The 20525-nt window shown below is 40.9% G+C and overlaps 1 protein-coding gene across 1 annotated transcript in view; it reads left to right on the top strand.

The window, feature by feature from the left end:
- TXLNB (taxilin beta) overlaps positions 1 to 19733 on the top strand; it is a 51712-nt gene extending 31979 nt beyond the window's left edge. The window contains exons 6-10 of the mRNA XM_049875660.1: positions 2074 to 2193; positions 7097 to 7171; positions 14613 to 14705; positions 17039 to 17134; positions 18838 to 19733. Of these exons, the coding sequence (XP_049731617.1) occupies positions 2074 to 2193; positions 7097 to 7171; positions 14613 to 14705; positions 17039 to 17134; positions 18838 to 19626 (1173 nt within the window). The 3' untranslated portion in view covers positions 19627 to 19733. The remainder of the gene's footprint in view (positions 1 to 2073; positions 2194 to 7096; positions 7172 to 14612; positions 14706 to 17038; positions 17135 to 18837) is intronic.
- The last annotated feature ends 792 nt before the right edge of the window (positions 19734 to 20525 follow it).

The following is a 20525-nucleotide window of genomic DNA, read 5'->3' as shown; positions in this document are numbered from 1 at the left end:
TGAGAGCCACATCGAACAATTTAGAAAACGATAGAGAGCCGGATCTGGGCTGTGAAGTTGGGGCACTTGGGTAAATAAGAACGTGGTGGCCAGCGCTCTCAACTGATTAACATTTTGGATTGGATTTTTATCAGAAATCCAAACAAAGACCGATGGGATTACAAAATACCTGGCTGAAAAATCAGACAGGATTTCTTCAAATCACTGCAAAGCAAAGGCAGTAAATAGAAAGCGGCAGGCTACAGGTGCAGTTTTCTTTAAAAGTTGAATTTCTCAGCCTTTTTAAAACCCTCTTGATATAACCCCAAAAATATCTCACACACTCCCTGTTAAGAATCACCATGTCATCTGAATTAAGGATCTATTATTCTACACAACTAACTCACCACCAATAATAACATTATTGATATTGTAATAATTATAAGGGTATCATTTCTTCGGTGTGTAGTTCATGCCAAGCAATGTGGTAAGTACTGTACTTTACACGTGTTATGTCATTTAATTCTCTCAACAAGCACAAAATAATAATGTATTATTAACATGTTGTAGATGAGGAAGCAGAGGCCTCCACAATCGCAAGAGCCAAAAGATTTTTACTTTCAATATTTTACATTTGGAGGAATATAAAGATCTTTCGTTCTGCCAAAATTATAATATTTAATGTGTTTTTAAACTCCAGATGCAGCCCACCCCCCTGCTCCCCAAAGCCAGGATTTCGATATATTACTATTCTTTTCCCCAAGGAGCCCTGGTGGTGTAACAGTTAAGTGCTGGGCTGCTAACTGAAAGGTTAGTGGTTCAAACTCACCCAGTGGCTCTGTGAGAGAGAGACCTGGCGATCTGCTCCCATAAAGATTACAACCGAGAAAACCTTATGGCGCAATTCTACTCTGTTACATGGGGTTGCTATGAGTCAAAATCGACTTAACGGCACCTAACAACATTCTTTTTCCCAGACCCACCCAGATTTAAAAATCTCTGTTTTAAAATCTAACGACATAGTCAAAGTGACTCTTTTGGCTAAGATTTTATCAAGAAAGAAACTGAGCCAATAGCATTTGAAAGCAGCAGTTAGGTGAATCAAGAAACACTTCACAGTGAGTCATAACATCCCGCTACCATTTTATCTCACCACGAAGATCAACCCAGCTCCAGAGTGGCGTTTCAGACTAAAGAGGAAGGGAGAATAAGAGCGAACTGCAGGGAAAACATCCATACTCTTCAGAGATCTCAGAGGGGACATCCAGAACAGGCCCTGGTATCCTAGGCCTATGTTCCTGAGACTAGTCTAGATAGTCGAAGGGTAGAAGTACACATGTCCCTTTCCAGTGGGGAACTCCTAATCACCCAAGGAATTCTCCACACTGAGGCCCAGTTGGAAGCTTCTCTTCACAAAGCAAGTCAAGAAGCCTCCAGGTGTAGAGGAAGCAGCAACTTATTTGCATTTCAATTCATCTGTGACCCAGAGCCACAGGGTAGAATGCAGGGGACTCCCTCCCAGGCCTAGGGCCCCATATTGGCTGGCACCCCACAGCTTCCTCACAACCTTTGAAGCAAAAAATATGGAGGAGAATTCACAGTGACAAATTGTTATTAGTGCTGTGACTAAAAGTGGTTTTGTATCCATAGTAAAACTCAAGATACCGAATGATCATGCTGTAAAACAAAAACCAAACCCACTGCCATCGAGTCGATTCTGACTCAGCGGCTGGGCAGTAGTCACTGCAATATGTATCATTATCTGCTATCTAGCATAATAAACAGCAGCAGATCTAACAGCTGCCAAATTTAGAAAAATAACTTGGGGACCCTTTGACATTAATACTGCTAAACTCTGGCACCCCCACCTTTTGCAGCTACCTTTGTGTAGGGCAAAATGTGGGGAATTTCACCAATTTATGACTTTAATATAAGGCACAATGATGCCAGTGCCTTTATTTCTCCTCTTTTTTTTTTAAATCAGAAAATCTGGAGAATGTGTGTTCATGAAAGTATTTTTATTATTATCATTACTACATTTTTCAAGTACCAATGATAAACCAAGCCTTATGTTTGTACTTTGTTTTTCCTTAGCATCTGGACAAAATATTTAAGCACAGAGAACTGCAGCAGAAGTTGGTGGATGCAAAACTTGAGCAGGCACAAGAAATGATGAAGGAAGCAGAGGAGCGACACAATCGAGAAAAGGAATATGTACTTACCATTTTAATCAGTGTGCATATCTGCTCTGCCTTACTGTGGAGAATCCCTGAGAAAGTGGTTTTTGATAACTGTCAAAGTGCCTGTTCTTTGGTAGAGAACTGAATTTGCCAGCCAGTAAAAGGCACTGTGCCCATAGTATTTTTAACATAAAATGCATAGTCATTCATTCAGCAAATATTTTTCAAGTGCCTATCATATGCTAGTGAGCATTGGTGGTTCACCTTCCATGTGGAATACCAGGGTTTGATTTCTGGCCAATGCACCTCAAGCACAGCCACCCATCTGTCAGTGGAGGCTTGCATGTTGTTATGACGCTGACCAGGTTTCAGTGGAGCTTCCAGACGGAGATGAACTAGAAAGGCCTGGGAATCTACTTCTGAAAATTAGCCAGTGAAAACCCTGTGGATCACAACAGTCTGATCTGCACCCAGTCATGGGGATGGCACAGGACCCAGAAGCATTTCATTCTGATGTGCATGGGGTCGTCATGAGTCAGGGCCACCTAACAGCTAACAATAATCAGATGCTAAGCACCATAATGGAAACGCTGGTGGCGTAGTGGTTAAGTGCTACAGCTGCTAACCAAAAGGTCGGCAGTTCGAATCCACCAGGCGCTCCTTGGAAACTCTATGGGGCAGTTCTCTGTCCTATAGGGTTGCTATGAGTCGGAATCGACTCAATGGCAGTGGGTTTGGTTTGGTTTTTAAGCACCATAATAGATGCTGCGGATACAGTAGTGAACAAGAAGAGAAGGGCTACCACCCATCATGGAGATTAGAGTTAAATGAGGAAGAGATAGGCAACGAACAGGAAAACAAACAATGAAGGGTAATTTCAGATAATAATAAATGCTTCTAGGGAAATAAAGAGGAACTGAAAAGGAGGAGGCAAGAGAGGGCTTACTTTAAGTTGGGTGACCAGGAAGGCCTCCTGGAGGGGAGGATGCTTGAGTGCAGGCCTGCCTAATGAGAAAGAACTTCTAGGTGTAGAGTCAGGGAGGAAGTCCCCAGCCTAAGCGTCTGCAGCAGGAACAATGGCCCTAATGCTGGAACCACCTTGGTGTGCTCCAGAAATAGGCAAAGGCCAGGGAAGCAAAAGTATGTTGATCAAGTGGGAGAAAGTTTCAAAATGAAGTTGGAGCCAAATTGTGCAGCTTTGTAGGGCTTGGAAAGTAATTTCGATTTTACTCTAAATAGAGTGGGAAAGTGCTGAGTAGTTTTAGCAAGGGAGGTGGTATGATATGCTTTGCATCTGTAAAAGATTAATTTGGCTCCTCGGTGTAAAATAAAGAGACACAAGAGAGAAAGCAAGAAGGTAGTTAAGGACTTCTGCAGCCATCCAGATGTGATATGACGATGGGTTGGAGTAGGGGGGTGGCAGTGGAGAAGGAAAGATGGAGGTGGTTGAAGGTTAAGTTTTCAATGTAAAACCAAGAGGCAGTGCTAATGGGCTAAAGATGGTGACAGCGAGGAAAGGGAGGATTAGGGATGACTCCTGACATTTTTGGTTTAAGAAACCAAGTGACAGTGTTTACTGATATCTCACTAATGCCAAACACACCAAAACAGGTGTGAGACCATTCTACAGATAAGAAAATTGAGACTTAGAAAAGATGTGCAGCTTGTTTAAGGTCACACAATGTAAAGTGACCAAGATGTGTTTCAAACCCATGTGTGTCTATCCCCAAAGCTCAAGCTCTCTGAGACAGTACATTATACTCGGAGGTAGAGCTCATGTCTGTTGCTACTGGGAGAGAGAGATTTAAGATATAATTAATGGACCAGTTATTCAAATTTGGGCATTTAATATTTGCTCATGAGCTTTTCATTTACCTAAAATCAGCCCAGAATCACTTTAGCTATTAGAATAGTATTTTTAAAAATAACTTCAGTTTTCCAACATAGCAAAGAAAGGTAGAATTTCAGAGCACATAACCTGGCATATATTCAATATTTTTAAATTAGAAGTCCATATGTCCTCAAGAAAAAGATTAATTTATTAAATCCATCTACAACCTAGCCTTCGAAGAAAACATCCCATTATTATTCAAAATCCAAGAAAATAGATAATCCGTAATTATTTCTTAGGTAAACTATACTTCCAACAGGAAATAAGTAACTTCATTGTACAATATACGACATAGTACCATGTCAGAGGAACAACTAGGCAAAAGTTCATGGAGATTGGGGGGAAAAGCTAGGTGACCCATCATTGGCAAGGAACCAGCGCGAAGACCAATTTTCCAACCCTGGTTTAGCAAAACAGCAGATTTGAGTCAGAGAGAGGTAGCTTCCTTCAGCATTTTGAAGCTGGCCACTTCCCTGGCTTCCAATTCTGATATGCCATTTTAAAAGTGGTGAGATGTCCAAACAGATTTGGTGTATCTCCTCAGCCCACGAGGAACGGGCAGCGCCGGCCTCCCTCACTGTCAGGGGCCTTCCTCAGAACACACTGCACAGCCCCTCAGGGCAGCAGGGGGACGAGCAACCTGCCCCTGCACGTTCAGATGGCCAGAGTAGGGACTGCAGAGCTTCCAGTCCACAGCTGCCCCAGGCCTCTCATACAGATGCAGTTACACTTCTAGTAATTTTTAACCTTCACCGCAGCTCTGGGAGGCGTAAAGGAACATAACCAGTTGCGTCTAGTGATTCGGATTCCTGTGACTCCGTGTGGGTCAGAGTAAAGCTGCACTCTGGAAGTAGATGTTCTTCAGAGGCGCCTCTGGGTGGACTAGAGTCTCAGCCATCCGATTAGCAGTCACGAGCTTAAACCACTTGTACCTCCCAGGGACTCCTAGAGGAACAGAGTTGTCCCATTTTACAAATGAAGAGGCTAAGCCATGGGAAAAGGACAAACTTGGATAAGGAAAAACATGCCTTTAAGTTTTTAAAAATAAATGCTGTTATTGTTGTTCGGTTGTTCTGCTTACAGAAATAGTACTTTTTTTTTTTTTAATAAAAATAAACAAAAAGAAGAAAATTCAAATCACCCTATCTTGAAATACAATAAATACTTCTTAACTGACGACCACCTGGCTGACTAACCAGATTAATTCATGACGTTCACCACCCTGTCAGTAAAACAAACTGACAGATGCCCACAGTACATTGAGTGCCTGTGGCTAGTAAATAACGCTCTGGAATGCCTACGTCCATTTGACCCCAGTGGATAGCTGGAGTTTGCCAAGAATCAGCTTTTCCTCCTGTGTTAATTTCCTAGCAATACTTTTCCTGTATTACTTTGCCATAGCAAAGTATCACAAATTGGGTGGCTCTTATAAGAACAGAAATTTATCGTCTCACAGTTCTAGAGACTAGGAGTCCAAATTCAGGGGGTCAGTTGGGCTATGCTCCCTCTAAAGGCTCTAGGGAAGATCCTTTCTTACCTCTCTCAGTTTCTGGTAGACCTAGGTGTTCACTGGCTTGCAGCTGTAGCACAACTTCATAGTCACACAGCCATTTTCTCTGTCTATCTCCTTCTGTCTGTTCTCCTCTTTTATAGGGACACCGTTCAGATGAGATAGGACCCTACTCCACCCTACTCCAGTATGACTGCTTGTTAGATGATAACATTGTCCAAGACCCTCTATCTCCAAACAAGGTCACATTCACTGATACTAGGGGTTAGGACTTTGATATATCTTTTTTTTAAGGACAAAACTCAATCCATAACACCTCCTAAAACTTTTCCTTCCAGTTATACATGTTCCTATATTATGTAAATCAGTGGAATGATACACAAACTGATAAAATGTAAGTGTGAAAAGGGTTGTTTCTTTGAAAACTAGTTCTATGCTTTGAAAGCTTAGATGAAGGCAAGTAGTGAAAAATCATTGTCAAATTAGATGTGAAGAGCCATAAAACATAGCTTAGGTTTTAAGAAACCTTTAAAACTCTAAAAAAAAATTACTCATTCAAGTTGCTTCACAAGTATCTTGAGGTTCTAGCACTATTTAAAAAAAAAACAAAAACAAAAACTGGAAATCTTAGCTGTTACATTATGGATGTGATTTTTATCAAAAGGTAACTCTGAACTCCAATCAGAAGATCCATACCCAAAACAAAGACCACAGCCCTATATCAAAAGACTAACATGTGAATGAACATTTTTATATTTTAAGTTAAAATATTTTTAATATGTATATGTCACTTTTATGCCTAAAACAACTTTTTTCAATGTAACAAATCAGTTTCCAGTTCTGCCTATGTTAGATACAAGGGCCTTGACTATATTTAAAAGGCCAGCCACCTTGTGGGAGAAGAATGAGACTTATTTTATAAATCTCCAGGGGCAGGATTTGTCAAACTTCTAACCCAGTGTTTCTCAAAATGTAATCCATGGACCACAGATATCAAAACCACCTGGGGTATTTGCTATGAATGCAGATTTCAATCCCACCCTATACTTCCTGGATCATGTCCTCTGAAAGGAGTCTACATTTTTACACACTCTCTTGGTCAATCTGATGCATGCTGTGATGGCAGACAGTGGTCTAGGAGAATAACTTTGGGCTTAACATAAAGAAAGCAGTTGCTTACACAATGCCTCAGGATTTCCTAGAGGGCAGTGATGTTGTGGAGATGTTCAAGCAGAAGCCGAATGATGGCTGGCCAGGATTGCTAGATAAGGTCCCTGAATTTGGGAGGGGGTTGAATATTGCATGATGCAAGCTTGAGTTAGTGGTCATTTTTCCTTTTTTTTTTTTCCATTAAAGCAAGCAACCTGATTTGAGAATTCAACTTTTTAGATCAAATATTGTCTCATATTTCTTAGATTCTTTGTGGAGTTCCAAAAAATTACTTAATAGGGTTAATGAGCTAAAATACTGAGTTTTACATACTAATTACAACCAAGACAATTTGACTATCTTCCGGTGCATCCTCTTTTCTCACAGCTCCTGAACCAGGCAGCAGAGTGGAAGCTTCAGGCCAAAGTGCTGAAGGAGCAAGAGACAGTCCTGCAGGCTCAGGTGAAGTGGGGGTAGACTGTTCGTGGGGTGTGCTTTCCTTACTCTTCCCACATAAAGAGGCTGTGAGCACAGGAAGTCTGCAGAAGGCCTTATATGTGGTAGCGTAAGGGGGACAGGAGTTGGAAACAAAGAGTAACTTCAAATTTATTATGTAAAATAAAAGCACAGTATTTTTTTTATTATATCTAAGCAGAACAAGAAATGCTCCATGCCAACAACATCCAGTCAAAATGTTTGTTTACATACAAATATACCAGTTGCCATAGAGTTGATCCCAACTCATGGCGACTCTCCATGTGTCAGAGTAGAAGAGTGCTCAACAGGGTTTTCAATGGCCAGTTTTCATCCGCAGATCACCAGATCTTCTTCTGAGGCACCTCTGGGTGGACTTGAACCTTTAACCTTTCAGTTAGCAGCCCAGAGCATTAACCATTCACACCACCCAGGGGCTCCTTACTTAGAAAGATGGCCCCCAAATCGTCAGTCAGAATAAGTAAGCTAGTGTCTAGCTTTCCTTCTATGTGTTTAAATTTCCTCTCTCTCCTCCCCCATCACCCTATGAAGGTTAGAATAAAATGTAAACTGTTCAGATGTGCCATTCATAATTGTCAATACTTAACATGCCCTCAAGGTTTGATATTACTAATAAGAGGAAAATTAGAAAAATAGTGTCAGCACTCAAGTTTCTGTGCTATCTGAAGTTAGCCTTGTCAGTGGTAAACTATCTGAAATAATGACTATTTGAAATAAGCAGGAATCATTTTTGTTTGGTTTTGGGATGCCAGACTATGGAAATTCCAAACAGCCTGGGTGGCAAAAGCAGTTTGCGATCTGCTGCTAAGCAAAAGGTCAGTGGCTTGAACTCACCTATTGGCTCAGCCAAGAAAACCCAATGGAGCAGTTCTACTCTCTAACACATGGGGTTGCCGTGAGTTGGGGCCAACTCAACTGAAGCTAAGAACAACAACATGGGAATTCGTATTTCAGACTCAAAAAGAAAGCCTCATGCAACAGCTGACCCTGGGGGAAGGTTGGAGCTATCCAGTTTTCCCTGTGCCCTTGGGGTTGAGCCTCTGTAGGCCTCCAACCAGCTTAAGAATGCCTGCCCAGGCTCCTCTGTCCTCCCGGCAAACGTTCCTTCTCAAGTTCTGGGACATCCATCTTGCCACAGAGCCCCAGAGTGGGCTCCAGGTCCCCTGCCAGCAGGAATGCCCCAGAGCCGAAGGGCTGGGAAATCATCTAGAGCAAATTCACAGATGCTTAGGAAATCAGAAGCCTTTCAAATTGTGCAGCATTAACTCAAGATCTGGGTAATTCACCGGTTAATGTTTATGTACTGACTACTGAACTTATGGGAGATAATATAGAGATCTCTGTCACAACAAAGCATACTTGTTCATTCTAGGAAAATAATAATAAAAAGCAAATAAGAAACTTTAGATCATAAACTCTACCATTGCATAGAAAAAACACAAATAACATTTTGATGTCTAGCTTTTCTAAAGTTACTTTTCAGATGTGTATATAGAAGGCAACTATAGATTGTTTTCCCCAATATGATCTTTTTTTTTTTTTTTTTTTGATAATACATCAGAATAGTTTTGAAACACTAATTACATGGAGGTTAGAACCGTGATCTTTATCGACTAACAGAATTGAAGGGCTCGAAGTTAAAAGACTATAAACTCTAGAATCAGAAACTCACAGATCACCCTTTAGGCAATCACGAACCCATCAAATCATGGCGAAGGGTGGGTGGCAGGCAGTGGTGGTCCTCTAACTGCGAGGTGGGCAGTGGAAAAGGGGATGTGGCCACACTGTCTAGCTGGGAGGAAAGAGCCCAGAGAATCAGGCGAGAGCTTCTGACTTGGTCTCGGCCGCATTCACAACACAGAGCCTGGAGAACAATAGACAATACTTAAAGCTATACATTGTTCACATAACCTGTTTTAAGCAATTTCTACTCCCCCATGCTAAATGAACCTAATAAACTTGAGAAGAGTAGATTAATATCTAGAGACTCTGGGCTAGAGAGTGATTCATTCAGTTGCCATCAAAATCTAGGACTCTAATGGCCTATGAGATAAAAATATAAACATGTGATTCAATTTCCTACCTACCTCATAAAAACAAAAAGGCATCTACTAAGGGTTCATAGACTTGCCAGTGTTCCTCAGTTATCCCTCAGTACTCAAATGAGTTTGGGGACCAAGGTCAGAGCCCTGGCTCTTCTGCTGAAAAGCGGTGGATTCTGCCACTCCACTAACATCTCTGGACCTAAATTTCCTTGCCAGTAAAATTAGTATGCCATAATGAATCCTCTTTGAGAGCATTTATTTTCAGTATCTCAGTATACCTTCTCCTCACTTATCAACTACCTTGTTATCTGACATTTCACATTTAAAAAACAATAGTAAAAAATCTATTTTGCATATTAACGATGCATATCTGGCAGTAACAAATGCCAAGGCAGGAGGCAAGAGTAACACTGGCTTTGATGGTTAAAGTTATGTGTCAACTTGGCTGGGCCATGGTTCTCGGTGGTTTGGCAGTTATGTAATGATGTAATTTGGCAGTTATATAATGATGTAATCATCTTCTATTTTGTGATCTGATGTGGTCATCATCCATTTTTGCATAACACCGATTTCACATAACGACATGGTCTTTGGAAACTATGTTGATAAGTGAGGAGACAGTGTATTTCAAAAATCATAACAGCACATAATAAAGCAGCACCTACTATCTAAAATATAAAGAAAAATTTTTTTTTTTTTTACTATCTAAAATGTGGTTATTCTTGGCATTATATCAGCTTTCACTCCAGCAGGTAGGGATGAGAGTTGTGTACATTTTGGTTTAAAGTTATACGTGCAAAACACTTAGCTCAGTGCCTGCCCATAATATGCACAATTTATTCAATCAATATTTATTGAGTACCTACTAAGTGCTAAGTGCTAGGCATGGCTGTAGGTATTAGAAATACAGTAACAAAGGCGAAAAACCAAAATCCCTGCCTAATTGAACTTACAACTATTAGTGATAATAATAATGTTAACATAATACTAGCTTTTAATTAGTACATTGTTGTCAGATGCATTGGAGTTGGTCCCCAACGCATGGCAGTCTTATGTACAACTGAACCAAATGTTACCTCTTCCTGCTCCATTCCCACAATCAGTTGCAGATCAGACCTTTGTGATCCATAGGGTTTTCATTGGCTGATTTTCCAAAATAGCTCACCAGGCCTTTCTTCTTAACCCGTCTAAGTCTGGAAGCTCTGCTGAAACCTGTTCACCATCCTAGCGACATGCAGGCTCCACCAAATGACCAGTGGTGGCTGTGCGTGAGGTGCATTGGCCAGGAAAGAAACGTGAGTCTCTCGCATAGGTGGGGATATAGATAGGGAAATACATGGGACAAAAAAGAGTTTTTAGTTGAAAAAAAATTGAGAACCATTGGAAAAGATGATCTTAAGGCCCTTTTCAGCTCTAGTTCATGGCTCTAGAGAAGGAACAGGACTGAAAAAGCAGGGCCCAAGGTTAAGTTAACCCTGCCTTCTTCTCCCTTGCCCTGTTTTCCACAGCGCAAGTAGCCTGGGCAGCCTCTGTCTGTGAGAACCTTTCTTTGTCTTTAATATCTTCAGGGCACTTTCAAAATCTCAATAATTACTTAATCATCAAAATGAAAACAGAGGCATCTGAATTCTTATGTATAATAACATGTAATTAAGTTCCTCTTTAAAATTACCAACAAATTTTTAAAAACTTTTAAATCCCCCCAAAATTGGTATCACAGATTATTTTTGCATAGCACTCAAAACACTTCCCTGGGTTTTAAGCTGTGTTTAAAGGGATAGGAGTGACAGGAGGGGAAGGCCTGAGTCCTCATTTCCAAGGCCTGAGCAAGGGAGATATCAAGAATGAGTTGTGTTGTTTTCCTTGAGTTACGTCACTTTTCAATTATAAGACAACAGCTTGCCAGTTTGGGGCATGATTCTCACTTTAGAAAAAGATGTCTGGCTTTCTATTATACAAACCAAGGCAATAGAGTAAATGTCAGAGATGATCGATGGGATACAATTGTCACTACAAATAGTGTTCATTGGATCAATAAGGATGAATACGGTAGCAGATGTGGAAAGTCAGCAATATCTGACAAATAATACAGACGTAAAATACTACCAAGGGGAAAGATCAGTGAGTAAATTGTTAAAAACGTGTAATCATAGTCCTTAAAAGCAGAAGTCCTATATGGGACGAGAGCAGATTCTTTCGCAACTACTGTAGTAATTGAACTTGTTAACCCCAGCCACAACTCACAGGTGCTGCTAAGAATTCCTGGGTTGGGTTCTGTTTCCTATACTATTTGAATGTTGGTCATTAAAATTTGGTGCTCAGTGAAAAGAATGTGCACATTGCTCAGCCCCTTTAAAAATGAAATATTGAGGCATTATTGTTATTCCTAACCATGGAAGAGTTTGTTTCTCTTTCCGCCTCTGGCACGAGAAATACTGTGGACGACCTCTGGCTGTCCCTCCCCTGCCTCTCTGAAATGCCAACATGAGAGAGGAATATGACCCATCAAACCAAACATGCATCGTGTCAGCATACCAGTCAGAGGGAGAACACTGCTGAACAAATAGCTATAAAGTAAACAGGAAGTTTGAGAGTGTTAGGAGCTGATAACCTGAGAAGTTCATAATCTACATGGGTTTTGCCATCAATCACAAAGAGATCAAGTGCTGGGTTTTGCCACCAATGACAAAGAGATCAAGTGCTGAGGCAGATAATGCTTCTCTCCACTCCGGGTGTGGCTGTCTTCTCCATGGCACCAGCCAGCAACAAGAAAACGTGGAGAAGGGAAGCAAAATCTGTCCAGTTTATACACCAAAAAGAACCTTTTCCCCAAAGAAAAGAGAACTTGCCGTGAGTTGGTGTGGTAGCTTCTTCTGCTACTGAAAGGGATCCATCCGCGAGATGGACCACGCATGCGCTCACTCCTGCCCCCGTCTGACGGCAGCCTGCAACTGCAGGAGCTGCAAGAGCAGGCTTTGGAGGACCAGCTCAGGAGATCACTGCATCTGTGACCACCATGTAACTCTGCTGGAATTAAGTTGGAAAGAGAAAGGGGAGAGTGTAAGAAAGAGAGGTTATGGTAAGGGGCCTGGCCAAGAAAGCAAAAAGGAATTTTGTGATAGAAGTTGAACAGGATTGTCTAGGGGTAGTTGTTCCCACCTAAGACGAATGGATAATGTGCTGTGTGGGAAGCCAATTTCACAGCAGCTAACCCGAGGATAGAAGGTCTCAGGCTGAGAGCACTAAACCATTCGTGAGCCCTGAAATCAATTTAGTGGAGCCCAGCCGAAAAAAAAAAGAATCAGAATTTAATAAAATGTCATTAAAAAAGGCACTGCACATAACTAAGAGTATGTATGTATTATTTTATGCACCTTGTATATGTGTAAGTGTAAGTGTGTGTGTGTGTGTGTGTGTGTAAAACACTAGGGAACTTCCTGGCCATGAATTCCCTGGTGTCCCTTTACTGATCTCCTTTAAACTATATAGCAAGGAATCGTGAGAAACAATTTTCAAGCACCTGGGTTGCTCCCAAGCTCTGTGGCACACTCACAGTGCTAATGAGTGATTATAAAATGATGGTCAGCTGTTGTTTGACGTCTCTATGGAAAATCTGTATCCTGTGGAAAGGATTTGTGTTATTTTGTTGTTGTTAACTGCAGTAAAATTTCTGCTCTTCTGAATCATTTGAGAATAAGCCATTCTAGATAGCAATTTTTTTTGGTTCAAGGAGCTGTTTCACTCACACACACTGCCTCCAACACCTACCCCAAGAAGTGAGAACCATCTAACCAGCTGGCTTTTCCTCGTTTCTGCTCTCTCTGCTTTCAAAATGATAGTCTCACAGGCACTACCAGCTGGTCAATTGGTTCCTTCCTTCTGGCCAAATAATCCAACCTCCCACTCTACCAAGTGCAGCCTCTGCTTCTCCTTTGCTGCTGGCTGCTGCCGGTTTGCTTCTTCACACAAAAGACACTTTTGTGCCTATTTGAGGGTTTGGGACTGTTCTGGACACTTAAGGGTACCAAACAGTCATTTGAAAATAGAAGTTTTACCAATTTCACTCATTCATGTTAAATCTCTGCTCATTCAAAACATGCTATCCTAGTATTATTTTTAAAGTAAGATTTAATTTTGCCTACTCTCACTATCAAGTATTTACACAGTTTCCTCCCCTGTGCTGCCCCAATCCCACCCCAAATGCAAGCCTTGGAAGTAAGGGTAATGAGCTACAGATTCGCCACCCCTAACCCATACAATGAGGAAGACATATTTCCTCAAAACTCATTACTTCCATCTGTAGAAAACTGATATGATAAACCGATTTTGATGAAAAGGGACATTGAACTGCTATCGGTTAAAACACTATATTAGTAAATATATGAAACTACAATGTCTAAGATGGAATGGCAATTGTTTAGATGTGGTACTACTGGGCAGTGCACAACCTGCACAAGAGCTAGTCTTAGTCTGGCGCCAGGGGTCAATTATCCAATAGGCAAGGTAAGTATTGTGCTTACCTTGCTTACCAGATCATCTATAGTGAACGCTGCCACATTTTTTTCACCACATCCAAGATTCTGCCTCTAGGTATGGTTGGCTCTCTCCCAACCCCACAGCACCTTCCTATAGAATGAAAACCTCTTTTCAAATTTACAATCCCTGACAAGGACAGATTACCCAGTCATCAAGGGTAAACCACAGGCTTAATTGTGCTTACTTACTAATCTGTAGTGGACAATTTCACTTGGATTTCATCATAACCACGTGAAATTGTTCACTAGAGATTAGTAAGTAAACACAAGTAAACTGTGCACCATCCTAATTGGGTAATCCGCCCTTCTCTGGCCCACATTTCCCTTATAGCTTCATTTGTATACATTCTTCTCCTCCTTCAAGGCCAAATTCAAGGCTTACATTCTCCACAGAAATTTGGCTCACATGATCACCTGCCATGCTCACCTTCTCTGATCATCCACTTGACTTAACTCTGTTGGCACTATGCTCATGTCTTCTAGACAAATTGTCTTTGAGGTTGTCTTCTCATTAAGAGTGCAGGTCCCTCAAAGACAGAATCCACATAATAAGTACCTTCATACATACACTATATGCTCAATACATAAAATGATCAGGCTGCAATAAATCCTTATTGGTAAAAATTATGGTATTTTGAAACTGTGATGACAGATTATTCCACTTTTGTTTAAAGAACTACATCAACTCTAACCACTAAACATATTCCTAACACTGTACTGTGAATTTTCTTAAATCATTTTTCTTTCCAAATTGAACAATGGTGTGTTGTTTTGTTCTGGAAGCACTCTGAGAGCAGCCCTAAAATAGATCCACTCTGTCCTCTGCAGCTTACTCTCTACTCTGGAAGGTTTGAAGAGTTCCAGAGCACACTGACAAAAAGCAATGAGGTGTTCGCCACTTTCAAACAGGAAATGGATAAAGTGAGTATTGCTTATAACTCAGGACATATTGACGTTTTCTATTTTGATGGGCAATCCTCCTTTGGGTTCATTTACCTCTCGCTAAGATATTTCAGTGCATTTCATGAAGTAACGAAGGTGTGGATGAGGTTTGCGTTGTACTTTTTTTTTTATTCATAAGTATCTGGTAAATTAATCTTAGCAAGAGTCCAAGAAAAACTAGGATATATTTTAACTCTGAGAAAGAACATGTTCTTTTTCTAATCCAATAGCTTACCAAAAAAAAAAAAAAGTGCTAGCAATGTAACGTTAAGTATTGAAGTAAAAAAATACCTACTCTTCTAAAGAGAAAAACTTTAATACAAGAGTAGACAGAGTAAAAAATATCATCTTACGGGATCCTCCTTGGAAGGGGAGATATGCAGTATGATATAACCGATAGAAATTGAACTCAAACTCTGGGTATACCATGTCCTCATCAAGTGGCCTTGGACAATTCACTCAGCTTCCCTGAATTTTATTTTCTTTATCTGTAAATGGCAATACCACTTCACTTGCCTGAACTTGTGAAGTTCAAATGAACCAGTACATTTAAAAAGGTTTTTTTTTAAACTTTGTTTTAACACCTTAAAATGGTGGTAATATTATTAGACACAATATTTAAATCTTGTTTCTACTCAGCATTTCCTCAATACAAAATAAGTATCAGAACTATGTTTCTGAACAGGCATCGACATTCACCATTTTTAAGTGTAGAAAGCTTCCTTTTAGAAATATTTTTTTGTAAAATCATGTGATAAACTTCACAATTCAGGGAGTAAACTGAAGATTTTCTTAACTTGTTAAAAGTTACCAGTCTTCCCAGTCCAGGATAGATTTATAAATTTAAAAATGTTCTGATTTTAAAATTACAAAGTTTTCAGATTGGAATAAATACTGGAGCAGGAGTTCTTAATCCGGAATCTATTTATGGATTTTAGTAGTAGACCTGAGAGTTCCCTGAAGATTAACCAAAAAAAAAAAAAAATCTATGTCGTGTATGTTTGCATTTCTCTGAAGCTTGGCTATAGAGCTCACTGAATTCTTAAAGGGACCAGTAAATTTAAAAAGTTTATAAACTACTAACTTGGTTAAGATATGATTAAAATTTAAAAACCACCCTTGGCTCACCCATCTTCTCCATACAGCCCAGGGGCTGACAGTACCCTGGGCCTAGCCTCTGCCCTCCAGGGCACCCAGTCTAAGACAGCTGGGCACAGAGCAGCGAGTACCGCAGCGATCATCCATCCAAGGAAAATGTCCTCATTACATGCCTTGTCTTTCACTACATCCAAGCAGAGAGGAGATCCTACAAACCAGGAACATGAGTCTCAGGTTGAAACATGCTGTATTTGATTCAATTCTGTACCCCTCAGCCCCAGCCTAAGGCCAGGTGGTAAGCAGACACTAGAAGCAAGGATAGTCAGACCCTGCCTCACGTACTTCGGACATGTTATCAGGAAGGACCAGCCCCTAGAGAAGGACATCATGATTGGTAAAGTAGAGGGTCAGTGGAAAAGAGGAAACCCTCAGTGAGATGGATTGACACAGTGGCTGCAACCATGGGCTCAAGCATAACAAACATTATGAGGATGGCTCAAGACTGGGCAGTATTTTGTTCTGTTGCATATAGGGTTGCTATGAGTCAGAACCGACTCAGCACCTAACAACAAGAAGTATATGTTGCATTAAAGGGAATGAAATAATTCCAGTACCACACTTCTGCTAACTCCTCTGAATATTACTACACCTCTCTGACGCTCATTTTCCCAATTTATAAAGTAGGGATGAAAATAGAACCTTCGTTGTGGGACTGTTTCCAGGATGAAATGAGATAATGCATGTAGTAATCACATTTACTCTACAGGACTCTACCCAACGTAAGGGCTGAAAACATAGAAAGTTGCCTTTGTGTGGTTACTTCTCAAATGTCCCCTGATTAACATATTCATGGCTCAAAAGCCACGCCAGCTTTCTCATTGATAGTCTTCTACTCAAAGAAGTAAATAATCTATTCTGGGGACTCAGTAAAGCTATTTTTATTTTAAATGAAAGAAAACAACAAAACTGTGTGGCCCTAAGTAGTTTCCATTTTCCTGAATTGGCTGTGGTCCAAATAAGTGCTCATCTCCAGCCGAAAAGATTCAGGAACAGATCATGACTCCCCCCAACCCCCATCTTCATTCCTTGACATAGAACATTTGCTTCAGTGGCTGGTAACAAAGGGACTTTTCTTGATGTCATATGTGCAGCTAATAATTTCTTTGATATATTAACACTTCAGGATTAACCTTAAAGCACTCTACTTTCTGCAGACAACTAAGAAAATGAAGAAGCAGGAAAAGGACACAGCCACGTGGAAAGCCCGGTTTGAGAACTGTAACAAAGCTCTCTTGGACATGATTGAAGAGGTGAGCAAATTTCTCACATAGATTGGTTTTTGGCCTGTTCACCATGAGTGGGAATCAACTCAACAGTCTGGCGGGGGGTGGGGGGAGAAGGGGAAGGGAGGTAAGTGGAGGGGAGCCAAAATATTCATAGAAAATAATGATAACATAATAGTACAAATGAGTGCATGTGAACAAAAGCTGAATTTCTCTGGGATGTGACATATTAGATTGTAATAACAAAATTAATAAGAGCAAAGGTAATTTAGAAAGTAGCCCAGACTTGTAAGGTGATTTGGGACACTAAGTCACAGGCTTTACTTAGTAATTTACAAGCATGTCCCAGAGCAGCACCACCCCTGCTGAACTATGAATTCCTTGAAGGTAGGAAGAGCATCTTATTTGGTTTTGAATCTCCCTGGAGCAGCACACATAGAAAGTATGGAATAAATTAATTGATTTGAATGTACAGGCAGAAGACACCTACCAGCCCAGGCACCCATAGTATATGCTTTTTTATAGATAGGTATATTTTTTTTTATAGAGATATATATTTTTTAATTCCTTCAACAAGCATTTAAATACTGACATTATTCTGGACACTGAATAGGCTGGGCTTACAGCTTAAAGGTGAGGGCCTCCCCATGTAAACAGGTCAAAAGAGTCTTCAATGTGTTTATAGGGTACAGAGTAGCACAAAGGTAGGGGTGGGAGTGGTGAGATGATGAGGACCAGTTTCATGCACAAACACACCACCAATATTTCTAGAGAAAAGCAGTAAAATTGAACAGTTTGAGCAGCCAGCATCATAGATCATGTGTGTGTTGCGCTTCTCCAGTTATAATTACTGTTCTAACAATTCATCCTAACTTGCAAGCAATTCCAAAGAGATACACTTATTATTCATCAACACAAAAATGCAAATGGTTGCTGAGATGAGCCTATAGCAGCTTATCTACAGAACAGCAGATAAGGCCTGGCTGCGAAGGTCAAGTTCCAGGCCTGTCTCAGTCATTCTGCCACAAGGATTTGCTCACCACTTCTAAGTCTTAGAAACAGAAAATGCTTCTATTTTCAGATTTTTGAGGCTCTAGGCAGAAGCTGCTAACCAAAAGGTCGGCAGTTCAAATCCACCAGGTGCTCCTTAGAAACTCTATGGGCCAGTTCTTTTCAATCCCATAGTGTTGCTATGAGTCACTCGACTGCAATGGGTTTGGTTGGGTTGGGTTTAGACAGAAGCCTTGCCATCTTTATTTTCTGAAGAAAAGAATGCTGTTGTTGCTGTTGCTATCAGTTGCTGTGAAGTTGATTCCAATTCACAGTGACCCTATGTGTGCAAAGTAGAACTGTGCTCCATAGGATTTTCAAGGCTGTGACCTTTTGGAAGCAAATTGCCAGGTCTGTCTTCCAAGGCTCCTCTGGATGGGTTTGAACGACCAGCCTTTTGGCTAGTAGTCAAGAACTTAACCGTTTGCACCATCTAGGGGCCTCAAGAGAAGGATATGGTGATTAAAAGGACATAGTGATTAGAATGCTCCCAGGGTCTAGCACACAATGCAAAAATAAAAGTGATATCCTGACCAAGGTTCTGTCCAACTACCACTGTGTAGCTGGGGTCTGGAGCCTCACAGACAAATGCCTGCACGAATGGTTTTGTTTGTCTCCAGAGAGCATCCTGGCAACTGTGTTTTCATGCCGTTTTGTTTGTGTGTGTTTTCAAATCACAGAAAGCACTGAGAGCAAAAGAATATGAGTGCTTCGTGATGAAAATTGGGAGGCTGGAGAATCTCTGTCGAGCTTTACAAGAAGAGAGAAACGAACTCTATAAAAAAATCAGAGAAGCGAAAATGTCTGAAAAGGAAGACCAATGTCAGTACGCCTCCAGTGAAGAGCCAGAGTCAAATGTGTCTGTGAATGAAGAGGTCGATGCAAAGGCCAAGAGTGTTGAAGAAGCGGTGAAAAATCTGGCTGCAGCCTTCATGATAATTCATCATCCAGAGCCTGCCCTCTGCCAGCCCAAAGAAATCCAACCAGAATTAGGCAGCCCTCAAGGAGGCAGTACCATTGCCCTCAAGGAGCCAGAACAACACCCTCTGTTTCCTTCATTCAGATCAGAGAGTCCCCTGCCTCCCCCAAGTCCTCAGGCAAAGGCCGAAGGAGGAAATGAGGCAGAAATTCTCCCCAAGACCATTGGTCTCCAAGCTGGGTTGGGAGCAGAGGCCTGTGGTGAGGGCCTCCCTGCTGGAGCAGAAGCTGATGAGCAACACCGGAAGCCAGAGGCAGAAAATTCTGGTCAGATTCCACTGTCCCCAGCCCAGGCCACCCTACCAAGGATGGAGGCAAATGGTCCTCCTGCTCCAGCGCTCCCAGCAGGCAAGGAAGTTTTAGCTGGGGTGCCCAGATGTGAGCCCAGTAGTCAACCCCCACCACCAGCAGCTGGGGGACTGACAGCAGGGTCTTCAGCGGGGCTGCTGCTGCCCAAAGCAGCTGACAACAACCTGGAGGGAGTAGACTAAGCCACATCATGCCCTTTAAAGCTGTTCTTCCTGATTTTGCATCTGCATCATCACAGATCTGAAAGACACATAAGGGCTAGGGACGTCAGGTGGAAAAGAATTAGAATCGAGACATTTTCAAATGTTGTGCAGGGCACATTCAGCCTTTGCTCTTTGTTCTCGATTTATAACTGATTTGGAACTTTTCTATTTAACACTCATTGATAGTATGATTTTCCCAAACAGCAGCAAAACATAGCAATAGCATATTTATATTAATTTGCCATTAAGAAAGTACTTAATTCAATTTCTTACTCAACAGTAATATTTGGTGTTTAAAGACTTCCACTGTAATATAAAAATATGGAAAATGTGATGTTTTAAGTTATTTCCACATATCGAGTAATAAGTTTCATAATAAGTAATGGATGCCTAGGTTCCATTTAAACATTATATACATAATATATACACATGTGTGTATTATGTGTGCATAAGTACACATGTGTGAGTGCTAATACATACATGTGTGTATGTGCAGAAATATATATGTACATATATTTTATAAACATGTATACAGATATATATGTTACATATATATTTTTATCACCCTTTTTTCGATTTGCCTGTATGCAAAATATTTAGATGCTAGTCAAAAATTATCTTTTACTTACACTTGGGACTACAGTAGGTTATCAAGCAAAAGTAGGTTCAGAACATAAATATTTAGACCATCATTATGTTGGACAAAAATAAGTAAGCCAATGGAAGGTCAAACAATTCGACTGGTTGATCAAATGACAATAGATGCTTTGACATGCCTGTGTAAAGAGCCTGGACACAGAGATGGCCAAGAGACCATCAACAAGAAAGGGGAATAGTGCAGGTATAGACTGCCTACAAAGAAAGGGTTGGGAGCAGAA

Source organism: Elephas maximus, chromosome 1 (assembly GCF_024166365.1).
Source record: "Elephas maximus indicus isolate mEleMax1 chromosome 1, mEleMax1 primary haplotype, whole genome shotgun sequence".
NCBI lineage: Eukaryota > Metazoa > Chordata > Mammalia > Proboscidea > Elephantidae > Elephas > Elephas maximus.
This window is presented reverse-complemented; position numbering and strand designations above follow the sequence as displayed.